This window comes from Nyctibius grandis, chromosome 16 (assembly GCF_013368605.1).
Source record: "Nyctibius grandis isolate bNycGra1 chromosome 16, bNycGra1.pri, whole genome shotgun sequence".
Taxonomy (NCBI): Eukaryota; Metazoa; Chordata; class Aves; order Nyctibiiformes; family Nyctibiidae; genus Nyctibius; species Nyctibius grandis.
The window spans coordinates 8,895,644-8,921,266 of NC_090673.1; the positions used below are offsets into that span (position 1 = coordinate 8,895,644).

At 45.8% G+C, this 25,623-nt stretch overlaps 1 protein-coding gene across 1 annotated transcript in view; it reads left to right on the top strand.

Moving 5' to 3' along the window:
- PAPPA (pappalysin 1) overlaps positions 1-25,623 on the top strand; it is a 177,378-nt gene that overhangs the window by 121,089 nt on the left and 30,666 nt on the right. Inside the window, exons 11-15 of the mRNA XM_068413809.1 lie at positions 2,482-2,595; positions 3,004-3,139; positions 6,780-6,993; positions 16,125-16,293; positions 22,865-23,048. Coding sequence (XP_068269910.1) covers positions 2,482-2,595; positions 3,004-3,139; positions 6,780-6,993; positions 16,125-16,293; positions 22,865-23,048 — 817 coding nt within the window. The remainder of the gene's footprint in view (positions 1-2,481; positions 2,596-3,003; positions 3,140-6,779; positions 6,994-16,124; positions 16,294-22,864; positions 23,049-25,623) is intronic.

A 25,623-nucleotide genomic window follows, 5' to 3' on the forward strand; every position in this document is an offset into this window, starting at 1 on the left:
GTAGGTGATAGGGACTGTTTATCCAATCAGATTGTTATTACAAAATCTTAAAGAACTTTTTTGCCATTAGCTGAGTTTACTAGATAGCAGCTAGTGTAGAAGAGGCTCTTGTAGCCACTCCTAATGTCATGTCTGTTAGACTTTTCCCACACTTCTCAATTGTACTCTTCTCCTAAAAGAGCTTTTTACCCCAGTACCACTTTGAAACACTTGTCTGAGTAGCAATGGATCAGCCTCAGCAGGAGGAAGCTATCTAACCTGCTCACACCAGACCAGTCTACCAAGTCTGCACACCTCAGTTGCACATGTCTCAAACACAGGCTCTTTATGCAATGTTAAGAGCTTTGCTGATATTCTCAGGCAGAAGCAGAAAGTGCTGGAGTTCACACACGCACACAAATCAAACAAGGCATTTAAAAGTTATCAGAGATTTCCAGCCCACCTCAGCAGGGGTTTATTTTGGGTTTGATTCAAACTTTTGGTGAAGGTCTGGATGATTTCTTAATACAGGTTTTCACTCATCCATTAAATGGCACTTAAAATGCCCCAAACGTCAGTACTTTTGTTTCTTTCAACCACCTTTTTGAACTGATAGAGCAGGAGGAGATATAAGAATAAGAACAAAAATCATATAAAAGTAATGAGACCTTTGTTCATGTCAAAGAGCTCTCTGACCATATAAATTGCAGATGTGGGTAAGATAAATTCCCTAGCTGGAGAGGTATTAAAATAAAAACCATGCTCCTAAGGAGAGACAGGCTGCTGAAAATGCAAGAAGGGAGAATTGCGAAATGGTACATGTCGAATTGCTGGCCTGGATTTCAAATGCCAAAGATAGTTTATGCCTTGCTCTGCTGTAAAATGTAACACTATCCACTGGCTAGCCTCAATGAAGCTTGGTCCCAGTTGTTTTAAAAAATAAATAAACTAGAAATCTTCTTCCAGCCCATTAAAGCTGATTTATGTTTTGCCCATAGATTCCTCTGTGCTGGATCTTGAGGGACTCAGATTATAGAGGTGATTACCTCACTTTTAGCCAATCTGGTTTCTCATTCCCAGGCATCCCAGGCTCTCTTTGCATTGCCCAGACTTTGCCTGCCAAGACCAAGAGGGCAGTTCCATGCAGAATTACCAAGTGGGCGTAGGATTTTGAATGGTTAAAAACATCTCTCTTAATTCTCTTGTTTCATTTCAGGGTTTTCTTTTTGATTTAATTATCAGGGAAATTGCTTATGGGAACAGCTTTAGTGACAGCACATCACCACCTGATTGCTCCGTTCAGGCTCTGGTCTTGGGAAGAAATCTAATACTGTCCCCAAGAGTACATGGCTCCAGTTAGCACCTAACGCAGGTGGTCTGTGTGATCAGTCCTGGGCTCTCCTGTGGCTAGAACAACTGCTGGAGGTGTGGTTTGGCCTCTTGGGTTACATTCATAGCTCCATTGCCACTATACTGTGTGACCACAAGGAATTCCCTCTATTCCCATGCCTCTGATGACAGTCACTGAGTTCACCAAAGTGTTGTGAATCTTAACGGGTACCTCTCAGAGGCTCCAAGAGCCTCAGCTGGAAGCATCCTTCTGATGCAGCTGTAGCCTTTTGCGTGGTGGACGTTTCCTTCCTCATTCTTATTTGGGGAATAAAGGCTATGGTCATGCGTGTTCCTTTTTTGAAGCAGTTTCCCTGAGCAGTGTGGTTTTGGGGTAAATCCTACCATGTCTTGCAGCTTTGTTTTCACATCTTACCTACTGACAGCACTGCAAGGCTCTCTGGTACTTAAATTCAGACATCTTCTTCTTTGAACTTCTCAACCATGCCGGCACTTGGGATTCATCTACTTGTTCTTTACTGAAAAGAGCAGTTTGCTTATAATCCCCCTGCTGCCTGCCATGGAAAGCACTGTAGGTGTAGGAAGAAGGCGATTCCGCTTGCAGAACCTAGTTAACAAAACAAGAAACTAGTTTGCTTAAATTGGGTTGTAGAGACAGGACTTCCCTGGCTACACTTGCTTCCAAGTTTACGTGGCCATCTGTGGCTTCCCTGGGGTTACAGTAACGTGCAGGTTTAAGTAGGACATTGCTTGAGTACTGTGGAGAGCATCTGCAGAGTGTCTGTGCTGTGAGTTGGTATGCTCAGAAGTGATCGTCACTTTGACTCCAGTGGGAAGAGTCGTGGTCCATTTGGGTGGGAGCAAAGTTGTTCGGAATGCTGTCAAAGACCGTGTACCAAATTAAGAGGAAACTGTTGGCTGCCATCCAGCTGCTGTGAGTCTTTAGCTCCTTTTCCTGTTTCAGTTTTTCTTATTGAGGTGGAAGACCTGGAAGCTTAACTTTTGAATAATCTCATGGTATTTAGAAACGTTATTATTGGGTATTATTTTAATCTAGCAGTGCACCTGGACTTTTTTCCCCACTTTAAACAGCCATAATCCTTCCTTGCTGTCATCTACGTCTGTTTTGGTGTTTCTTTTTTTGTCCTGCAGATGTGTCGAACTAAGGTGATTGACTTGAATGATGGCGTCTCTCAGTATGCCTGGTACCCCTGCACGGCCAACTTCCAGTACTCCCACATGACACAGACCGTTTTCTGGCTGAAGGTAGGAAGTGCACATGTCATTCAGAAGTCTCCTCTTTGCTTGCCTGTACAAAGTTTCTCCAACAGGCAAAATATCATGGGACAGCCTTCCCAGGGCCAAGCTGCTCCTTTCTTTGAAGTATGTTTAGTGCAAAATAGCAAAACAAAGTCTCTGAGCACTGTCTAGAGAGTCAGTGGTGAAGTCCCCTCCTGTGACAAGGCTATTGAATTTCTGAGAGGTTACAGCCTCCAGCTGCAGGGCTGTTTGACTCGAGTTTATCTAGTTTGTGTAGGAGAGACTTGAAGAGAAGACTTCTGTATGACCTAGGATGGGAATTGTTATTTTAAAAGCCCTGTACTGACTCTTGGGTTTTTTTAAAGCCCACCACACTTCTCCACCTCAGCCTTTGTGGGGCTTTTGTTTTCCCAGGCTTATTTTTCCCAGCCTATGGTAGCTGCAGCAGTCCTAGTTCACCTGGTCACTGATGGGACCTATTACCTGGATCAGAAGCAGGAGACCATCGGTGTGCAGCTATTTGACACCAAAGAGCAAAGCCATGATCTTGGTAAGACTGTATTTTATTAAACTCCCTCTTTATTTCTTCCCTAATCTGTTGGTACCTCCGTTCACAAACTGACTGATCCCCCTGCACAGTTTTTCCAGGATCAGACAAAAAAAAAGTGCTTGCTTAGTGCTCCAAGACCTGAGTTGCACCAGAGTTTGTTGAAAATGATGCATCATTTTATACAGACATTTCTCCATACCTGTTCCCTATGTGTTCAGAAGTGATTAGTTCCTTTAGTCATTAAAATAAGCACTATTTCAATGCTTCACGCACAGCAGCCTCCCTGGAGAGACATTGACAGTGATACAGATGAACTGCTGGTAGCAGGGAGTGAGGGACCTGCACCAGCTGGTGCAGCAAACGCTTCTGCTTCACAAGGTGTAGCTGGTCAGATCTGTAGTCCTGCTTGCAGGGAGGTTTCAAAGGCTCTTTAACAGCCAAAATTTTTCACGCAAAGTATTTCAGGGTTGATGAAGGTCTTACACCGGGGCCCTTGCGGGCTGCTTGCATGACCTCAAGCAGATGTGCCTGACAGAGGCTGTGGACCTGCTAGTTGTGCTGAAGTGCCAGGATAGACCATTTTTGTCTCTTCCCTGGGCACAGGTCCCTGAGCCTGGGAAAGTTGTGTCTGGTGGATTGATTCTGGCTGCATTTAAGCTTCAGGACCAAGCAGCTCACCCTAGCTCCCAACTCTGTGTCAGGGTAGGACTTGCATAATCCCTTTCCAGCTGTCCCCAGTCCTTTTTTTCCACTGGGAAGAAAGTTGGCCATGTCATCCCGAGAGCAGTTTTTAAGGAAACATAACCCCCTTCCCCCAGCTTTCTGTTTTACCATAACTTTGCAATTTTGACAAGCTGAAACTTAAATTAACTTCCTACTAGTGATGAGAAGGAGAAGGGACACACACAAGCGACAGGTGGAGGATGGCTATCCAGGGTAATATATGATTTGGTGGGATGTGGAGGAAAAGAAAGGAAGTATGTGTGGTGTCTGTTGTCCAAGAACAAACTGAAATTCATATCAAGTTGTGCAGGTTGAGTCAGGATAGCTCCCAGTTTGCCAGAGCCCCTGGGTTAGTCTTATCCTCCTCCTTTCGCAAAACAGTGGCACATAGCTCTTTCCCTCTGAGAAATCAATGATCAAGACACAAGCGTGCCAACAAATACTTAATGTGACATTTTACAGAGACAGACAGACAGATTGTGAGAGAAGGAGAACAAGAAAGAGGAGCAAAGAGGAAACTGAGGGTGAGGTTTTGAAATCCTCGATGAAGTTGCAACATGAGTTTGGCATGGCTCAGGCTGATGCCTGGAGATGTTCACAGTTGAAATGCTGCCTTCATCATGGAAAAGCCCCTCTGAACATTTCAGAAGAGGCTGGCCTGGGGCAGAGGAGAGGTGTGGGTAGGCTACCCAGCAGTTCTCATTCAACCAGAGCTCCCAGTCCCTGTTTTGTCTGAGTTCTGGGTGCGGCATTAAGTCCTTTTCCTGGATATTTTATTTGATGTGTTTGAGTTATTGCTGTGGCAAGCTAGAAACTGCAGCTGAGATGCAAACTTGGGCACGCAGTGAGTGCAGGATTGACTGCAGACTGTCAGCCAGCCTTAAGCAGAAGTCAGTGGCAAACGAAACGTACGTCCAAAAGAAAGTAGCAATAATTTAAAGCTTGATCAGTCCTCAGTGTGCTAAAGACACTCCATGAGCAAAATGCAGGCTATCCAGAAGTTCAGTTTCCCACCTTGGTCAGAGCAAGTTTTTAGTGTGTGGACTCCCAGAAAATAATGAGAAGCTGCTTCTGAGTCTCGGTAGGAAATGGGGAGGTTGGGATGCGCTGTTAGTTCAGAGCCATTGTAGACACTGGGCTTCAGCTGCTGGATCCTTTGCAAGAGCTGTTGAACATTGAATAGGCGGATACAGAGCTACAGAAACAGGGGCAAGCATGGAGACAGGTCTAACTCCCCTGCCATGAGCACCTGTACTATCTTGAGTGTTTTTTTGCTAATGAAGGCAGGTTAGTTAAATGAACTTGACCTGTTCAGCCCCCGTTTACCTTGTTGGGGTCAGAAAGGACCAGCAACTGTAGCTCAGCTCTGAGGGTCTGTTTTGTTGTGGACACCACCTGAGTGCCAGGAATGAAATTGAAGTGAATAAACAGCCTCATACCATAAGGTCTTTCTTGGCTTTCCATCAGAGAAGGCAGAAACTTCCAAGGAATTTGGGAACCCGGGATTTCGAGTATTAACTGCACCTGTTTGTAAGTGAGAAACGTGCACCGTTCCACAAGGAGCTGATATCAAAAGACCTGTGGGAGGCAAGTAGACAGGGAGGTTATTTCAGGGTCAGGTAAAGACCAAAACAAAAAGAAGTTTGCTTTTTTATTTTATTTTTTTTTATTACAGGAAGATTTTTTTTTTAAAGTAGAGGGTGGGAGATAGATGTTTAAAGAGAGTGGTCAGAAGTCTGTCTTAATTCACAGGAAATCACTTTCTAAGGAGAAAAATGAAAACTTTTTATTCCTTCCCTTCTGAGTCAAGAAACCTGAACTAGAAAAAAAAAAAATAATAGAAATCCCTGAGCCAGTTAAACATGCAAATAGAATTTGTTTTATTTTCAAATTCGTAAGTGTATCAGGGTAGCCAAAGGGCTTGGGCCAAAGCCGTTGCTGGGGGAGCTCCAGTGAAGCGAACAGAGCTGGAGCCAAGCTGATCCTCGGAGCGATGCCACGGAGCCGCGGAGGCAGGGCTTTGCAGTCAGCCGTCAGGCCATGAATCTCAATTAATGAATTTTGAGGCCAGCCGACAGCTGTCTGTCCTTTGAGTTACCCCTGAGATGGATTTGGCCCATTTGAATTCAGGTTGCCTCTACTTGAAGGTGTGACTTTCTTCCCAACTATCACTGAGTGCCTTCTCTGCTGAAGAAAAGGGATTAATAAGTCTCCTTGTCACCTCTCTGGTGCTTCTGTGCACCTCGACATCTTGAGACACTTTTATTTTCCTGAGACATAATTATTTTCTTCTCAAATGAGATCACCTGTAAAATCCTCTGTGGGTCCATCAGCCTCATTTCTCTCTCCAGGACCGTCTTTGCCTTTTTAGCAAAGAGCAAGATACCTCACGGCTGAAAACCATTAAAAAAATCAAAACTGGGCACATTTAATGTAGAGCTCATGCAAAAAAGTTTTACGTTGAGTGCTAATGCCTGCACGGCTACACACAAGCCACTGCTGCGCTGCCCACGGTGCACAAAGCCACCCAGCCTGCCGGCACCATTTGATGCGCGGTACAAAGGCTCCAACTGTCATCTCAGAGCGGTTTTACAATAGTGCGACTCCGCTTCCTCCGTGATGGTTGCTCCCGATTTAACAGAGCACAATAGAAACGTAGCTGTGGTCTAAAGAAACTGCTCTGAGAGCCTGCCGCGCTTGCGGAGAGAATGGCAGCCTTTCTTCAGCTGTCTGGAGGGATATACTTCTCTGCTAAGCTCTCCGAAGCGATTTGGGAAGCCCCTCCAGGCAGCTTACCGTAACTTTTCAGCTCTATAGGGCCGTTCCTAAGGGTGAAATGCTTCTGAAGTGCCCACGGCTTCGGGAAGTGATTGTGTTAAGTCTGACCCTTCCTCTGATCTTGTCTCTCCTCTGGCAGGTGTCCACGTCCTGAGCTGCAGGAACAATCCCCTGATTATCCCCGTCATCCATGACCTCAGTCACCCTTTTTATCACACCCAGGCTGTCCTCATTAGCTTCAGCTCCCAGTTTGTGGCCATCTCCGGGGTGGCCCTGCGTTCCTTCCACAACTTCGACCCCATCACCATCAGCAGCTGCCAGCGAGGACAGACCTACAGCCCGGCGGAGCAGAGGTGAGCCTGTCAGCTTGCTTCCTTCGGCCTCGCCACCCCCGGCCCCCCGCGCCGCCCGCCCGCGCCGGGGCTCAGGAGGGGCTCAGCAGCTGAACCCTGCTGACCCTTTTGTGTCGCTGGTAAAAAACCGGCAGTGTTCTCATTGATCAGGATGGATGGGACATTTAACCCGCATGGGATACTGTTAGTGAATTATTTCCTCTTCCTTTCTCCTCCCTCTTTTATCCCAGGCTTGGAATTGGGGCCAGTTAACTCTCCCTACATTCCCCAGTACGACATCGTTTTCGCCACTCACACACCGGCTTCAATCTAAACTGCTTTGTGCTGCTAAAGTGCGACAGGGGCCTCCCACGGGAGCGGGCGTGTGGAGACAAAGTGATGCTTGTGCCCCGGCGGGGCCGGATCCTGCGAGGTGCTCGGCCCCGTGCAGCGGGTGCTTGGCCACCAGCGTTCGTGGTGCTTTTATGGCTGGGTAAGGGCCCTCAGTACCTCTCCGGATCCGGCCTGTGTTCTGAAAAGCTCTGTGGGACCCCCCAGGATGAAAGGTTTATGGCTACCGTTTTATTCTTGTTGTTATTACAGACACATCAATAGATCACCACCAACCCCTCTCAGTCTCTGCTTTACAGCATCCCACAGAGATTGTGACCTTTCGTGGCCTCTGGTGCGGCAGCTTCACGGATCCTTTCAGCAAGGCAGTGAAAAGAAGAGGGGAGAATTTAGCAAAACCCCTCAAAGAATCATTTTTTTTTTTCCTTTGTGAATTCAAAGTTGTGAGCAGTCGTCATACCGTAGCGGCAGCAATAGTAAAACAAGTTGCATATGCCAGCAAACCTCTGCTCAACCTCCTAAGCAAGCTGTCAGGTTTTTTGATAATGTTCTGGCTTGTTTTTAGGACCTGCTTTTATTCCAGGAAAAGGGGGGGAGTGTGAGAAGGGGGAGAGGGAAGGGAAAATAAAATTAAAAAAAAAAAAAGGAGTATATCTATAGCTAAATCAATCCAGTCAGTGTGTTCTGACCTAGATTCAAGGAGTCTGATCATTCTGTGCAATAGGTTGTATAAATTCAGCGGCCCAAAGACAGCAGGATCACGTTTCAGATGAGGAGTCTAGCTGTGGAAGTTTGGCCAAATCCCAGTGCAGGAGCAGGACAGAGAAAGAGCAAGAAAGACCCACTGGAAGGAGATGGTGAGAAGCAACAGGGAGCTCGAGAGGGCTGAGACGCAGGAGCACGTTCCTCCCTCTCGAGTTTTCAGCAGGAATTGAACCATTTGTTCACTTACGAAATTAGAAGTGCTCTGTGTTTAGGAAGTTATTTCCTTAATAAAAAATGCATTCCCCTTAGGCAAAGCTTCAGGGAGCCTCTGCTGCCCAGCAGAGTAACCTTTAGAAACCTCTTGAAGAAGAATCACCCACCGTTTGCCTCTTCTTTTTCTTGATTTTTTTTTGTTTTGCATTGTTTTGTGTTTGTGATGCACTGAACCATCTCAGCCCCTTGCTCTCAAAAACTTCCCTCAGAGCCTCGCTCGTTCAAAGTAACATTTTAGGTCTTGCAGGTTGCAACGCTGGATTGATCATAGTTTCCCATGTCAGTCAAGGAACTAGAAACTCTCTGAAATAAAGCCCTGATCTGAAGCCAATTGAAATCAGTGGGATTTTTTCCATTGGTGGCAGTGCTGTAGTGGAAAATCTCCAATTTGCCTTGTGATGGGACTGTTTTGGGTGACCATGTGTGCTTGCTTCTTCTTTGCAAGAAACTCTGAGCAGTTCAGGTATCCAAGACGTAGAGAAAGTTGTGCATTATGTTGTGCAGCCAGGAAATAGGTGATGCCTTTGCTCTCATCTGCCATTCTTTTCCTTTGTTATTTTACCCAATCCAGGAACAACATAGAAAGAGGGATTTTTAAAATTTATTCTTAACCAGTTCAGAGGCTGGATGTGGAGTTTCTGCCTCCCATGCTCACAGTCTCCCTGTCAGACCCCATTTGAGCACCAGTCCCACACTGCCCATCCTTCCCTTCTTCCCTTTCCCCACTCGTTGCATTTGCCTAATACGATTTTTAAAATATTTATTTAATTTTTAAAGGAACTTTCCTTCCTATGTGTAAGCATCAATTTTACCGCTTTCATTTTCCTTAGGTAAACATGGATATTTTTGCCTGCTTTTTGGCCTCTCTCTACAAGAGATATTATTTCTCTCTATTCAAGAATTATTTTGGTTGGAGAGGATTTACAGCCAGATACAGACACTTCTAGGCAAGTGTGCAGATTTTAAATATGTGAAGGAAAAGAAATATATTGGCCCTTAAAAGTTAACACAGCTTTTATTTTGAGGGTGAATGGATCACTCCCATGGGGTAGTGACAACTTAATAACTGAAAATAAAACATGCGCTCACTCTTTGTTCTTAAAATATGTATTACAGTTAATATTTTAGAAGAGAAAAAGGAGCTTAAATGCAAAAGCCCCATTGAACTTTATAGGGTAGTTGTTCTCAGTCATCGTTAGCTCTTTTGAAAATCCATTCCATCCTTCTGAAGACATTTATAGAGGGTTTGAAAAAAAAAATACTCTGTACTTTCCAGTTGTATTTTTCCAGTTGTTTTTGCTGCTGCAGCTGACCACAGGCTCTTTTTTGTTTTCAGCAGAAGTTTACCTCACTGCTGGAGATGTGCTGTAAAAACAACACGCTTTATTTTCACATTGCATCCTTAGACCAGATATAAGGACCCCGTTAGTTCTTCTTTCGCGCTTTATGGCTCAAATTGTTATACTTTTATTATTTCCCACTTAGCCTTGTGGTGTGGACGGTGAAATTGGGTGTGCGGAAGCAGAGGTATGATTTCCCACGCTGCAGTCACTCGAGCAGCAAGAAAGCCTGGTGCATTGGGGTTGCTTTTGACAGCAGTTCCTCAGAAATCAGGTTTTTGTCCTTTTCACCATGTAGGAAACATCAGCTGGGGGTCTGCCGTCCCTGGCAAGGCGGTCCTTGGGAAGTGCTGCTTTTCCTCAGTGGCATTTCCCTGCCGCGTTCATGAGACCTGTCCCCTTCTCCATCCCATGTGGTGCCATTTGCTCCTCTCCTGGAAACTGCAGGCGTGAAAACCCAGGTAGACACCCCAACTCAGCCATCAGAATTGTGGATTTCAGGAGTTTCCAGCTTTCTAATCCTCCATCAACTCTATGTTCATAATGAAGATAAGCCTCCGCGCCCTTGGAGCGGGCTCTGGCTGCCCGTGGCTCTCCAGCGTGCATGCCCCACGTTGTGCAGCTCCTCGGTGCTTTCTAGTTAGTGCAGCAAAAAGGTTCTCCTTTCCTTTGTTTCGTTAAATCTTGGCACGAACTCGCTGTTACAGCTACAAATTGCTTCCGCAGGGGAGGTTTTGGGTTTACCTTCCTCCGTAAGTGTGCACTTCTGGGCGTTTGACAGCTGATGGGCACCAGCACTGTAGACCAAGACCCACTCCTGGCCAACATGCCATCGCCTGTCCTTGCCCTGGCCTCCATGGAGGGCTGTCCTCCGAGCTTCACCCTTTGCTGCCCCAACAAGCCCCAGGGAGACATAGCCCACTCCAGCTCTTCTCTTTGTCTTGTTCTCTCCTGCTGTCAGCTTCCCCAACAAGAAACGATGAAGATAAATCTTCAGCTGCGGAACAAATGCAACCGCCCTTTATAACTCCGGTTATTTTTTTTCTCCTTTTTATAAGGAGGGGAAAAAGAAGGGTTTCCTCATCTCTTTTTTTTTCTTTGTGATTTAATGCAGCTTTCTCTTTCCCGCTTCGGCCGCCTTTCCCCTGCCCTGTGTTCTGTCATTAAGCGCAATCTCTGTCAGCTTGCTTCTGGTGAAATTAATGAATTTCTCACAGAACTGTTAATCACAGAAGCTTTGGTCCGTGACATGTGTTATAATTCAATGGGTTTTTAACCTTCGCCCCATTTTGGTAATTGGCAAACGGCATCATTTGGCTTTTATTAAAGTGGAAGGCGATGCGTTTTCTTTGTTTGCCTGGACAGACTCTGGCAGGGAGACCTGCAGGGCTGCTAACGCCCAGGCACACAGTCCCGCTTCCAGGCTGGCAGGGCGAAGGGACTCTGAGAGCTTTATCAGTTCAATATGGACCCCCTCGGGCAGGAATATGTCACACAACGGGGTGCAGGCAGGCTGAAGGCAGAGCCAGTCCCCAGGGAGAATGTTGCCCTGCCAGTGGGGAGGACAGCGATGGGGATGTGCTGGGTCGTGCCTCTCCTTCCCCTACAGCTTACTTTGGGGTTGGATCAAGTGTTTTCTGTCAATCTCTGGGTTTATCCGCATTTCTGACCCTGTCAGTTTGAATTCAGGTTTTGCTGTGATTGCTATCAGAGTCAGACCCAACGGTACTGTGGTGAGATCGCTGAAGGGACTGTAGGTGATGCTACTCTTTTGGACACTCTTATGGAGCAGATTTGAAGGCAAACACCTAAAAGGAAAGGGCTCGATCCTTCTTCCAGTGGCTCAGTCAGCACAGGTTCACCAGTCCCCATCGAGCCCCAAGGATTTGGGTAGATGTTCTTTGAGGTTCTGCATTAGTACGAGGAGGCCGATGTGTTTTAGCTGAAGACTGAAGAAGATAAATTAATTCCCACCTTTGCAGTTGATACATTTTTTATTTCTACAACAAGGAACGTGTCTAGCAGCCTTTGCTTTTCAATATGGTGCATATACGTTTGGATTAGAGAGAGAGAACCCGCTCGTGCCTTTAGGGGAATCTCTACAGAGGGGAAGATGAACCCACTGTAAGGATAAATCTGTTAGAAACACCCTCCGAAGGTTACCGCTGTGTGAGTTGTACGTATGGTGGCGCAGAACAGAACCAAAGTATGCTTCAGATCTGCAGCCCAGGCTGGCCTGAACTGTGGAAAAGGAATTTTTTTCCTATGTACAATAGGTAACGTTGTGACTCTTCTCATAGCAAGTGTATACCATGAGCTTGTATGCTCACCTGTGCATATATATGTGTCAGAGCTATCACGAAGGAAACAAATAATTAGGGCATTATGTTAAGATGAGTTCTTGGAAAAGTGCTTGACCCCAGGGTTAGGAAAAGAAAGTTTGGCTGCTGTAAGCTTTTCGAAAGAGGAAGTCCTGGATTGTTTTCATGTGAGGAAGGAAGAGTTCCACTTAATTGTTATAATTCTCTATAAACATGTTAAAATACAAATGTTTCTAGGATTGTGTCAGTAAGACCTCAATTTAGCAAAGCCCTTAGCTATTTGCTTACATCCCCCTGTAGTCAATTCTATCAGTGGGACTTAACTGTGCTTTTGAAGTTAAGTACATATTTAAGTGCCTAGCTGAACTGGGGCCGATATTGGCACAGAGAAATAAAGATTTAGAGGCTAATGACTGAGCTCATTTAGATTAGGGATGGGCAGAATGGATTCGAAGAAAGTAAGAAGTGGCTCAGAACTGAAGCTAACTCAGTTCAGAGCTCTTTACACCATCGAAACGGTCTCCCTTGACCTATATATTTAACACACTGCAGACAGTGGAAAGTGTGCAAGAAACCCCACTGCTCCTTGCACCCAGCTTGGTGTGAAAATGTTGCTTTAGGAAATCATACGCTACCAGGGCAAGAACAGGAGCAGGTGAATCCTGAAGCCGACCTAGTAAAATAAACACTGTCAGAGAATACCCCAGGCACTGGCACTTGTTCGTTACATATATATCAGTAAATCATTGCAGCGGTCCTTGGGTCCCTTGCGTAGCTTTCATCCGGACCAGCTCATGCTCTGGCAAGTGATTCCCAGGTGCATTTAGGGAGTTAGGATAGACCAGGGATGATTTGAAATAGGCAGTTTTGATGAAGTCACCCAATTTTGATTGTAAGAAAATGGGATAAGCTGTCCCATGCCCGGATTTCATTCTTAGATGCTCTATATTGTTTCTTTCCCAAGGAATGCATAGTTTCTGGAGCATGTGATGGTTAACCACTCTTCAATGGCGGTACCCATGCAAGAGCTTCTGTAACCCTCAATTCTGTAATATGGATGTGATGGGTTCTTTGTCTAAACTTCCTACTTGGAGGTATTCATTTCTCCTCCTTAATTCTGCATTTGCAGAACTCAATTCAGGATCATGACTTCAAAATTCATTGGGATTTACGGCTGACAGTAGCTGATACCAAATTGGAACCAGTAGCTAGAGAACCAGAAATATTTAAATTGGAAACATTTGGTGGCAGCGGTTGTTTTTTTACAAAAAGTGAATGGTTGTATTGTTTGTCACTGAAGTCATTCATATAGAGTTACAGACAGAGCGAGCTGCCCAGATGATCTGCTAACCGAGGCATAATCTGGAGCCTGGAGGGGGTGGCTAAAAATGTTCCCTGGCCATTTAAGAAGACCACAAGGGGACTTGTAAACAGAAAGAAGAACATCACAATAAGTGTTTCTTAATGCCTTTGTCTGCGGCGTTTCAGTTCTGTAGGACTTCTAAGCCCAGGCTTGCTCATCTGGTGTCCTGATATGAACTCAAGTAACCAGATTCTTTTTCTTCTTTACATTGATGGAAGTGAAAAGCAATGCCACTGACTGCGGTGACGTTGCTCCAGATTTCCCTTTGTGCAAATTGCAAAGGTTTTCTTAGGCTCATCCTTCCCTCTGAAGCCATTCAAAGCTGAATTTAGTGCTATATCGATGTGTAGCACATTGTTTCACAGAAGATATTAAATGAAATAGGTCTGCTATTATTTTGTTTTTCCAACTTTAGTGCAAAAAGGTTTTCAGATTTTGCAGAAGTTTTGCAATGGGCAGTCAAGGCTCGCAATACGTACTTCTGAGAATGGCTTGGCAGTGGTACTCTCTTTTTTCCTCAATGAGTCAACTTCTGTGTCACTGGAGCCCTGACATGGGAGGAACTCATATTGCAGCCTCACCGTCTGAAAAACGGAGGGGAGCAAAGTGACGGTTAGCCTTCGTGGGTAGGTGTAACTGGGACGTGTACGGGGGATTCGCCAAGACTTCATTCATCATTTACACTCTTACTCCACATCCATGTTCAGATATTCTTGGTAATGTTAGTTGGTGACTTACTCAACTAGCAGTGCTGTGAGGTCAATAGTAAGGTGCTTCTCTGCTTGGGGGGCCGCTGCCAAAGCAGAGTAAGGTCTGTGGTTCACGCTCCTGGGTTATTCATGCTGGGCATATACAAGACGATTGCACATGGCTGTTCTCCTCACCTCATTTCTCTGCAAGAGAAGACCACCTGGGCACTAGGATATACTTACTGTCCACTTATTCTTCCACTGTCTCATCCACAGTCTTATTGATGGGTGTAAAGTGAAATCAGTGGCAGTTTAAATTTCTACATCAGGCTGTGAGTTGCAGTGACTGGAAAACGTGTGAAACCCTTGGTATGGGACGGGGGGTGATCCTACTGAAGGCAGGATTACTCTGTGGAGGTCAGCTCTGGCAGAGGATCATCTGTTCTGCAGAAGTAATGAGCATTGCAGTTGTAGTGCTGATAGGGAGGGCATACAGGGGTATCGAGTTGGCCAACACAGAGGTGGAATTCTCCTTCCTCAGTCCTGTCAGCGACAATACTTTGTGCACAATGAGGAAATAAGATCTTTCTGACTGTAGAAGTTGTTTATGGCTCATCACACTCCAGGGAAGGGCTGCCACTGAACAAGCAACCTTAAATTACAAGCAGCGGGCACTTCCCATATAGCACTAGTCTGGGACAGAGAAATGAGTTGTGGAGGTACATAATACTGTCGTTTAATCTGATCTAGAGCTCAGTAGAGACATGTGCAGATGTGCTTCTTGATCAGTAACATGGGGACAACAATACCAGCCCAGGTGTCTCACAGGGGTGTCATGAAAATTCATTAGATAATGTCTGCACAGTGCTTTGGACACAGCACAACACCACGTACATGCTAAGTCCTGTGCTTACTAAGGTGGATGGGGTTTTGGTGGCTATTAACCCTTTCTCTAGGAGACGTATCTTGCTTGTAATCCATTTCAAAATATGTGTATTGATGCATTGCTTTCCCTTCTTCCTATAATTTTCTGTGCTTAGGTTTTTCTCTACTCACACAGATGGTGAAATAAGTCAAGGTCTTCCCTCCTCAGAATTAATTTAACTGTATTTAATTTAAATTCAGTTTAATTTTCGGGAGAGGCATATCACCTTGTAGGAATCCTTAACCCCAGAAATTTTGTCTCTAATCCAGCAAAACATCTTTGCACATGCTTTAACACTCTTAGCATTTTCATTGCCCTTTAGCTGAGGGACTGCCCCATACTCACATCTGAACATGTGCTATAATGTTTGACTCGGGTCGTCAGAGATGGTGAAAGATTTTGTGTCAACCAGACATCTCTGTGTATACAAAAATAAAACAAAAACCTCTCTTTACAAGTTGTGCTAAATGTTACAATAACTCACTGCAGGGAGAGCAGAGAGTTTCCATCGGGGGAAACATTTTATGGATGGCAGGACAGCAATTGGAGAGATCTGAAATGACAGCATGCTGCTGAGCTTGATAAGAGCTTATCAACACAGCGAGACAGCTGATGTTTGGTGTTCCTCGTGAAGCGGAATAAAATGAATGTGTTGATTTCAATCGAGTTTCTCAAAGATAAGAGTGTCTATCGCAGACACCCCTCCTCACACGGACACACAGGCACACTTATCACTAGCAATATCTGGCACTCCTGAACTCAGCAGCGATTTAAAATTGGATGGGGCATAAGGACTGCTCTTGGAGGAAGAGCGTTCTCGTGGGATGGATGGATGCATGTTAGTACAGGAGTGGGAAGGCCACAGTGCAGTTTCTCGTGTCGTTTCTGCTATTGTCTGTAAATATTGCAGAACAAAAAGTAATTCTGCAGAACTGGCAGGCTCTTCCCTTTTGCCACAAGACCTGTAATTCGTTTTCATTGTCATCACCGTTACCACTGTCCCTGTCCTTCAGAAGACATAACTAGGGGGTGTGCTCGCTGGTGAGGAGCCCTTTGCCGAGCTGGGTTCAGTGTGCAGTCTGTGTACGGGCTGCCTGACAAGTGATGAGTTCGTCAGACACGCCTGCTCTTGTGGAGTGAATTAAATGAATTGAATAAAAAGACCACTTCTTGTCTCCCCCCTAGCTGTGTCCACTACTCCTGCGAAGCCACCGACTGCCAGAAGCTGGAGATCGAGAACGCGCTGCTGAACTGCACGGGTGGCGGGTGGTACAACGGTGCCCAGTGCACTGTGAGCTGCAGGACAGGCTACATTTTGCAAGTCCAGCGAGACGATGATCTCAGCAAGAGCCAGGTTTGTTCTTCTGGTTTTGTGTGACCCACAAGACAGGGATGAGCAAACAGATGTGGGGGAATTGAGAAATAACCCAGCCTAAAACCCAAAATCTCAGCTCAGCCTTGGGACAAGGCCTGATCCAAATACTTCTCATCACAATAGGAGCCACCTGATCCTGTAGGAAGAGGTACTGCCAGTAAGCAAAGCTCAGGTGTTCCCCAAATTTAGAAATTTTCAACCCAAAAAGTTTAAATATGTGTTCAGGCCTTCTCTGATCTCACTGGCTCTACTCAGCCAAGCAGTGTTTCTTGGGTTGGTGTTTTGGGAGTGGGGTGTTTGGTTTTTTGCACAACCAGTTTCTGGGCAAAATATCTCATTTTTATTCCTCGGGTTGAGGCTAACAATGTCTTAACTCCCTTGCAATGTTTCAGTCCGTCTGCTCCCAAACGCACCCTGACACTGCGGAAATGGACAGTATCAAGGGGGTGGAAAAAGCACCCAAACCTTTGTGCTTCCAAACAAAGCCCTGAAAACCTCCCCCAGTGAGCCAGGGAGTGTTCCCCATCTTCTCTAAGCCATGCATTAGTAATCCAGAGCTACAAAAGCAGCATGTCTTGATGCAGTGAGTGGGGTATTGAGGAAAACTATACATTTCTTTAAACATTAAAAAAAACGGAGGTCCTTTGTGCTGGGGGAGGTGCACAAGGTGTATGTGCAGCATGGCCCAGCCTCGGCATGCTGTTGGGAGAAGGGTGCACGGGATACGTGGGTGCAGGGCAAGCACCCCAGTCTGGGCTCTCATCTCCAATATTGACAGATCCCCTGAGCACGATGTGGGGGTGGTGTTCCCCATCGGCACCTTCTTGCGTGTTGTGGGAGCAGCACACACACGTCTGGGGCCGGGGAGGGCTGGGGGAGGCAGCCGCGCTCACGGCCTGTCTGTATTTGTGAAATACTGTGTTCTTCGTCAGCTCGCAGAGCGGGGAGACAGAGCGGAGGGGAATGAGTCAGCCCTTTCAACTCAATTACAAAACAAATACAGGACCCCGCGAGCTGGGCCTCTTCCATCCTAATTGGCATCAGCACCAGAACCCCAGCTCCAGCTGAGCATTTTTACAGAGCAGAAAACAAGTTCTCAAACGAGCCTGAATGGCTGAACCAGGGAACAGTTGGAAGGGGCCTGTACATTGAGCACACAGGAATCCCAAACCAAATAAAACAGCCTAAACATGTTTTACCAGCGCTGTGTTATTTAATCTCAAGAAGTACCTTTTGGGGAGGCTCAGCCAACTGTATATGGTTTTGCTCTGAGAAGTTGGGTTTCAGAGCCTTGATCAGACTCATGTGACAGGAATGGAGGGTTTTAGCACCCCTAGCTAACGTGATTCACTGCCTATTACAACACGCTTCCTCTCACCCTGGGCTACTATTGCACTTCATCGTCTTTTTTTTCCACCAATAAAAGCCCTGAGGCCAGTGGCTTTGTTTTGCTCGGTGCTGTTCAAATCAGGGAAGGAGTGGAGCATCTTAAAGATATCCATGTTCAGCTAAGTATATTAAACACATCCTTTAAAAGTTTATTCATGTGCTTCAGAGATCTGTCAAAAAGGAACAGAGAGTTTCTTTTGCTATCATCTTGTTTTATTTCTTTGTGTCAGGTGCTTCAAGCCAGAACTTGTGGTACATGTAAGCAAGAAATGAATTATCCAAGAAAGTCCGTGGTTTGGATTCCTCGTATTGTGTTGTACTGAATTGCATTGTGCTCCTTCCACAGTTGCTTCCCAGCTTCAGCTCCTCTTCCGATCACAAGCATTTGGAGATGAGATATAGGGCGTGTGGGTTCTTATCTATGGTCAGAGGGACTTTCTGCTCTGACTGAGGAACCTTGCACAAAGCTGTTGGTTGTTTCACTGTTGTCATTCAGTTAGATATTTTGCCTGTTTGACTGATTTGAGGGTCTAGAGCTATTTTTTTTCTCATTTAAGTGATAGTGTAGGGGACTGCACGAGAAAGAGGAGGAAGGAGAGTAGCTTTGCACATGCTGATGTTTCACACTCTTGGGTAGGAAGGAGGCTGAGGTGAGGTGCAACATCTCAAAGAGGAGGCTGAACATCAGTGGCCCATGACCACTGAATGCTGGTGAAGATGATTGACAGACCAGTGAAAACACCCTAGTTTAGCATCTGAACCGCATTTGTCTTCTGTATTTCACTGAAAGGCAGAAAAGAAGGGTGAACAGAGAATTAAAAGCAAAATTTTCAAAAGCACCTCAGAGATGTAGGGGCACAAGTCACATTTCAAATCAATCTTTTACATCCAAGGGGTCTTTGAAAATCTTCTTAACAGTTTCTGCACTTTCTGGCCTCTGTGTCTTCTGAAGCCACCATTTTAATCAGTTGTAGGGCAAGAAATTCATTCATCTCTGCTGTCTGAGAATCTCCCATTCCCAAATTCTGTTAAAACTCCATAAAATCACCAAACCCTAAAAACCGTCAGCGCTATGCGCAGTAGAAGCTGTTTGCTGTTTGAAAATACAAAAAAGCGGAGCTGTTTACAGACTCTTGGGCTCTCTCTCATCCTCATTTAGGGACTTTAGCGACAACAACAAAAAAGGATTTGCATAGTGATGGAGCAAAATCCTTCACGTATCTTTCTCACAAAGAAGATCTTGGGATGTTTTCATTTCCCCTCCGATTTCTTCCCACCCCCCTGACAATTCCATCGCTCTTTCTTCTCTTCTCCCCCTTTTCCCCCTTTGTCTTTCACTGCTTTCCCCCCTCCTTGTCCTTTGCTGAAAGCCCCGCTCATTCAGTTACTTGTTGTCATCTCTCCTTGAAGCTACCACCACTGCTGCTCTGGTCAAGAGGTGTTATTTAAAACCCAGCAGCTCCCTGATGTTGTGCAAAGGCATCATCAATCATGCCAGGAAAAGAAAGCGCGGCTCATGTGGGTTCAATTAGAGGCACAGTAGTGGGCAGAAGTGGAAGAATACTTAGAGGGGAGGGCACAGCTGTTCATTTTTAAGGAGAGGAAACTTCACACGTGAAGCATCGCTTGAAGAAGGAGCCGGCTGGGATCTTGGGCAGCAGGAAGGAGACATGAATTCTCCCAGGCTGTTAAAAGTCCCAAGAAACAAATCTTTCTGGCACCAGATTTGTTGAAGTTTGCATCCTCTTCACTGTACTGCGTACTGTATCTTTGGAGGCCCTTTTTTCGCCCCCTCTCTTTTCTCCTCCTCGCCCGCCCTCCCTCCTTGCGTAAGCCTCTTTTGGAAGGCAGGACGTGAAGGGAAGTGGTTGCTGTGATGCCAGTCAAAGCTGCACAAAGTGCCCAAAGTGACAGCTAATAAACCAGCTGAGCAAGCCAAGTGCTTCGTATGGGCTGCTGTGAGCTGGGTGACCTTGTCTGATCAGACAGGCGAAACAGGCACGTGCCTGCTCAGGCTTCGCGTGGGAGATGCAGACGCTGCCACAAAGACCCAGTGCCGGATCCAAAGGCAGCACCGCTCAGGCTGTCGATTGGAAATACCCCTGAGGTGCAGCGTGGTGTTGGGGAGAGCCGGGCTCCTGCTCCGCAGCCTGGGGTCCTGCCCTGCAATGATCCCACCTTCAGGTGGGACATAGCAAGAGGGAGAAGCTGAAAGCTGGTGGGTGCCATCTGCAATCGTTTCCGTGTTAGGGTTGTCCTCTGTGCTTTCAATCAAAGCCGCTAGTCTTTGTCTCCATTGCGGGGAATGGTCTCTGTAATGTTCTGCTGCGGAAACGCATGTGTTTCTATTGCCTGAAGTGCTGACATGATAGACGTGCTCTAAAATGTGCCATTATTATGTCTGACCTTGAAAACCTCAGCTTCCATCATACGAAGTGTGGAACAAATTACTGGAAAAAGCTGAGAAGCCAGGGTCTTCCCCACATGGGCACAGCTTCTCTGCGTGGGAATGGCCTTGCCAGTGTGTCAGGAAGAGGAAAAGCCGTACGGGTCTGGAAGAAGGTGACTCTTCCAGATTTGCTTAGTGTTTTTGTTGGGAAGGTACCATGGGGAAAAGCCCAGAGATGAAAATGTGGAGAGACTATTTTTTTTCTCCACATCAAGGTCTAGAGCAGGGGCAGAAATAAAGTGCAGTGGGAGTATGGCTGTAATGAGGGAACCCTTCCAAGGAGGGATGACCCCAGGGACGTTGCGTTTCCAGCAGGCTGTAGTGTCCTGCAGCTTTCTGCTAACAAAGACCACGGCTGCACCTGAAATACTCACACGTGAGCTTGGGCAAAACGTTCTTGCCCATTTTCTGTAAGGTGTGACTGTCATGCACAGGTATTGCTTCTGTTTAAATTTTTGTGTTACATTCCGGATTCTGAATTTGCATTGTTTATTTGGTGTTCTGTAGAGGTACATGCGATGTGCAAACCTGCTGTTAGAGAAACTCCCATGTGCACCATACTGTGTCTCAGCAGCCAGTATCAGCTAGTAGGATCAATCGTTTATTCCTAAACTAGATCACACCAACAATAATAACTGAATTCTTGGAGTTGAATCTCCTATCACTGATAGAGCTTCCCTGTGCTCAGCATGGATCCAGCATCCAGCAAGATACAGTGCAAGACCCATGTATTTTCCATAGCATTTGGATAGCTTCTGACATCAATAGCTTGGTTTTATGTTTTAACCTCCTGTTGTTGAGGTGCCCAGCAGCCACGGTGCTGGAGTGTTATTTGATGATAGCATCTCTTAAGGGAAATGGAGGCTTTGCTGAGTGCTGGAGCAGCCCAGCCTGGAGCGCAAACGTGGTGCTGATGCTGCTGTGTGGATGCGTTATGAAGACATGGAGATGTGCTGTATCATCCCTTCTCCTGTGGCCATCACACCGCAGCTTCCTGGAAGCACAGGCATCTTCAAGTCATCGACTGTCTACAGAATATATATACTTCTTAACGGTGCAGATATTCTGATAAGCAACAAAGGCAGAATTAGTAGCCACTGGGGAGCAAAATGATTGAGAATGAGAACACAGAGTGTCACTTTACCTGAGTGCTCCGAGAATCCCAGAATGTGCTACTCTCAATTTGTAGAAAAGACATTTTTTTCCATCAGCAGTGCTCCCTGTTTAAATAAACTCCATGGTCTAGAAAAGGGGTTTTGTGCCCACTTGGGAAGTGTCCAGTTTCTAAGCTCTGGGACTGCTTTTTCCATTCTGAATGCAACCATATATCAAAGGGAGACAGGTCTGAACTTCTGTTGAAACCATTAGGGTGTTTTTGCAAAAAGGGAATCCAGGTCCCTTTGATGTGTGCTAGAAAAATTCCCCTTCCTTTTATAAACCCAGATCAATGGTCAGTGGTGCAAATCTCCTGTGAGCGTACCAGCCCTGAATAAAATATTCCCTGGAGGCAGAGGAGTGCTGCTGTACGGCTCGGTCAGATTCCTCGCCGGTGTCTTCCCCTTCTCGTGTTTGGGTTTCTCACATTTGTTTTGCTTCTGTCCCTCTCTTTATTCTGGTATGGAGGGGAGTGTCCTACTTCCAGATTCTTCACTTCTAGTTTTGAATAATTTTCCCTTTTTAATTAGAAAGTGGGTAAGTTGTTTATTCTGTTCTCTTTCCCAACATCTGTTTGTCCTTCGGTCACCCAGTAAATTCTTCATCTCAGCTTTGGACGGGTGGCTCCTTTACCTCCCCCGCTTTTTTTCCTCTCTCTCCGTAGTGCTTCAGGACTTTAATCTGCTGCATTGTTTGGATTATTCCTCAAATCCATATAAATGTAGCTTCTGTGTAGCTGTGACGGTAGAGTGACATCAGGGAAGTCAGAGCACAGGCACTGACTCTGTATTCGACCTCTCAAGTGCCAAGTGAAGGTACGGGCAGGATGCTCTTGGGTCTGTCCGTTGCAAACTCCTCCAGGAAAAAGTCTGTCTCTCAGGCGTGCATGTCCCCAATGCCAGGACAGCAGAGCCCTGATTTCATTTGGAGCCTCGGGGCACTCTGATAGTAGAAGCCGTAACAGCAGCTGTCAGTATCTGAACACAATGTTGACACGGCCCAGGCCACCTCCCTTGGTACCCCAGTCCAAGGGTGACTGACACCTCTTGGGAGAGCCTCGGATGGGAGTCCCAAATGGGTTCACGTCAGGTTGGCTTTTACTTCAAACCCAAGAGTGAGTTTGACTGCTCAGAAGTACGTGGGGATCTCCTCGGAGCGGCTGTGTCACTGCAAAGGTGACGGGGATCGGGAATAGCTGTCAGCTCCACACAGCTCAGGCTTGCATGCTCCTGCCTGGTCCCGGGGCAGAGCAGCAGGCTTCCCGGCTTGTCTCAGGAGACACTGAAGACAAGTTCAGATTGTTTGTAGTGCTCCACTCTTTATATTGAAGCACTTTGGCGTCTCGCCCCAGAGGTGACAGAAATACATCCTGATTCTCTGACACTGTTTCTTGTGGGATCTTGGTGGTTTTAGTAGCTGCTGTCCAAACGAGGATGGTAGTGATCAGGTCCACTTTTGCTTAACTTCTGAGCAAAATAATGGCTGTCCTCAGGCTTGAAATGGTTTTGCTCTCTCCCTTGCTGGCTGTGGCGGCTGTAGGCATGTGTCTTATTCCAGATGGAGTCCAGCATCACCATGACTTGCACGGATGGGAAATGGAACAAGCAGGTGACCTGCGAGCCCGTGGACTGCGGTGTCCCAGACCAGTACCATGTCTACCCAGCCACCTTCAACTGCAGCGAGGGGACCACCTTTGGCAAGAAATGCTCCTTCAGTTGCCGACCTCCTGCTCTTCTGAAAGGTATTGGAGGGTGTCTGTGCAGTGACCTGGGGATAGCTGCACAACTAGCACAGACTTTTCCTAGTAATATATGTTACTGTTGTTTTAGAATTATTCATGATATTTTAAGTATGAAGAATTATGAGACTCTATGGGAAGGTTTATTTATATTAGAAGTTAAGTTCCTTTGCATCTCTCTGTTACCTTCCTTTGACCTTTCCTTGATCACGGCTGGCCAGGCAGTAATGACAGTGAATATTGCTTCCATGCAACCAAAACATGGAAAAGTCATGGGGATAAATCAAATTGAACTCTCTTATCTTCTTTCCCATGCCTTCTCTGTTTTCTGTGTCTGTCGCCCTTCTGTGCCTCCTCCATGTCTTTGGAAAGGCAGCAGAAGACTGAAAAGTCCCACATCCCAGTGGCACAGTCCCCCATCACTGTTTTTCCTAATCCATGTATCACCTCTCTCGTTTTCCACACTCATCTTGCTCTACCTCTGACCTTTCTCTCCTCTTCTTCTTTGGGGCTCTCTACAACTTTTTTTCTTAAAAATATCACACTCTGCTGCCTTCTTTCTTTTTCTCGCCCATCTTCTTCCCTGCTGCTTTTCTGCTAGCATCTCCATCATCTTCTCAGCACCATCATCTCTTCTGCTCACTGGCACATTACCCTTTTTGATCTGGTCCTCAGGAAACAAGAAAAGATATCACTGTTAATTTGAAGGAAAATTAGAGCCAAATTAACTTGTCATCTTGCAGTGGAGTAGTCTTAACTGCTGTTGTCAACTCAGGTACAGATGCTGTATGAGCTTTTTTTGTACATGTGGTATCACCTTTTCTGCTAGGATTCATTGCAAACCCCAGAAGAGGCATGGGAAGTATTCATCATTTCAGTGAAAGGTTTTGTTGATTTCTTCATATATAACTGAATTACATAGTTCTTTTAACTCTGACTTAGGAGGATAACCACAAGCAGCCAACACACGGTGAAAGTTAAGACTACTCACAGGAGGGATTTTTTTATCAAAGAATTCCCTTTTTCTGTTCATACACTCAGAGTGTCACCTTCAACAAGAGGTGTTTTTCATTGAAAATGCCTGGAATATTTTTGAGGGGGCAGTAAAAATAATGATACTCATCATGACCAACAAGAGCTTCAGCCGATGACTCCAGCGGAGGTAGCTGGAGGGATGATAACCAACCCCCAGGTCAGGGGGTGCAGCTGTGGTGCGTAGCATCACTTCACTTTTGTCCAGGAACTCTGTGAGCTGTGAGGTAAAGGCACCATTTGGTGTACAGCCATCGGTGATGACTAATGGATGTTGCCACTAAGCTTCTGGAGAACGGCGTTCAAATGACTCATGCCTAATTCAATCACTGACGTCATGACAGTCTCTGTTGGTAATGTCACAGCTTATCACTTTGCAGTGGCAAGTATGATATCACCACGGCTGGTCTGCAGAGCTGCTGCATGAGTCAGAGCAGAGGAGCATGCTGGTGCTCTAGAAAAGAGCTCCCTTCTGCACAAAATACCTCTGCAGTCATCTGCAGTTGGGGAGGGGAGAGAGAAAGCCAGGGCTGATTTAATGCGGCTTCTCTTATCTTTGTGGGTAGGGCAGGAGGGCTCCTCCACATACCTTCCTGAGCCCTCCAGAGCCTTTTGTTTTCTTCTTCTTTGAATTCCAGCCTCATGCCCCGGCTCTTTTCCTTCCCTCTCAGAGAGATGGCATTGCTCTGGGGTTAGCAGCTTGTCAGTATTATTTTGGATAACTCCGAAGTTGGTTTACTGTTGAAAATATGCCTTGTGGGTTGAGAAGAGTTCCTGCAGCAATGCTCGGGGATTTCAGTGGAGTATCAGGGATTTTTGAAGGGTTAGTGGCTCATAGCTGCGCTTTGTTTCTTAGGAAAAGCTTATTCCTTTTCAACATTCAGTATAAAATAACAAAGAATGTAAAATACACTGAGATTAGGCTACTTTTAGCTTAACCTTCTGAAGTCAAGTAGGTCATAGCAGAGGCAAATAGATCTATTGTACCTTTTACCTTTGAGGTGCTGGCCAAGAAAGCTTCCGAAGGAAAATGAGTCTCTAATGAGTATTATGAACTGTATTTATCACAGTAGTCCCCAAGGACTGAGAGTCCCCAGCTGAGAATGGCTCCTCATTGTGTTGGAGTAGTGACTATAATACTAACAGATGCTGCTCCAACAGGCTCAAAATTGAAATAAAAAGGACAGATTCAGGGAAGAGATATAACACAGAAGCAGAATGAAGAATGTAATGGCACCAAACCCTCTGTTAATGCCATGACTTTGGAAAGGAGGGGGTTGATGTATGAAGCAAGCTTCCTTTCAGAGAAGAACAAAATAAGGAAGAGAAATACAAAAGATTACAAAGCCGGTGTGGTTTCCCCTATGCTATAGCATTTCCTGAAATAAGACCTGTCTGCCTGTCATCTGAAAACAGAGTCCTTAATGATTTAATGCCATCATCTAGAAAGAGAAAATGCATAGGACATACACAGTTGAATTTGTCAAAGCAACTGAAGTGGCTTTTGATATATTATGGGTGTAACAACATTTTGAAAAAAAACCTA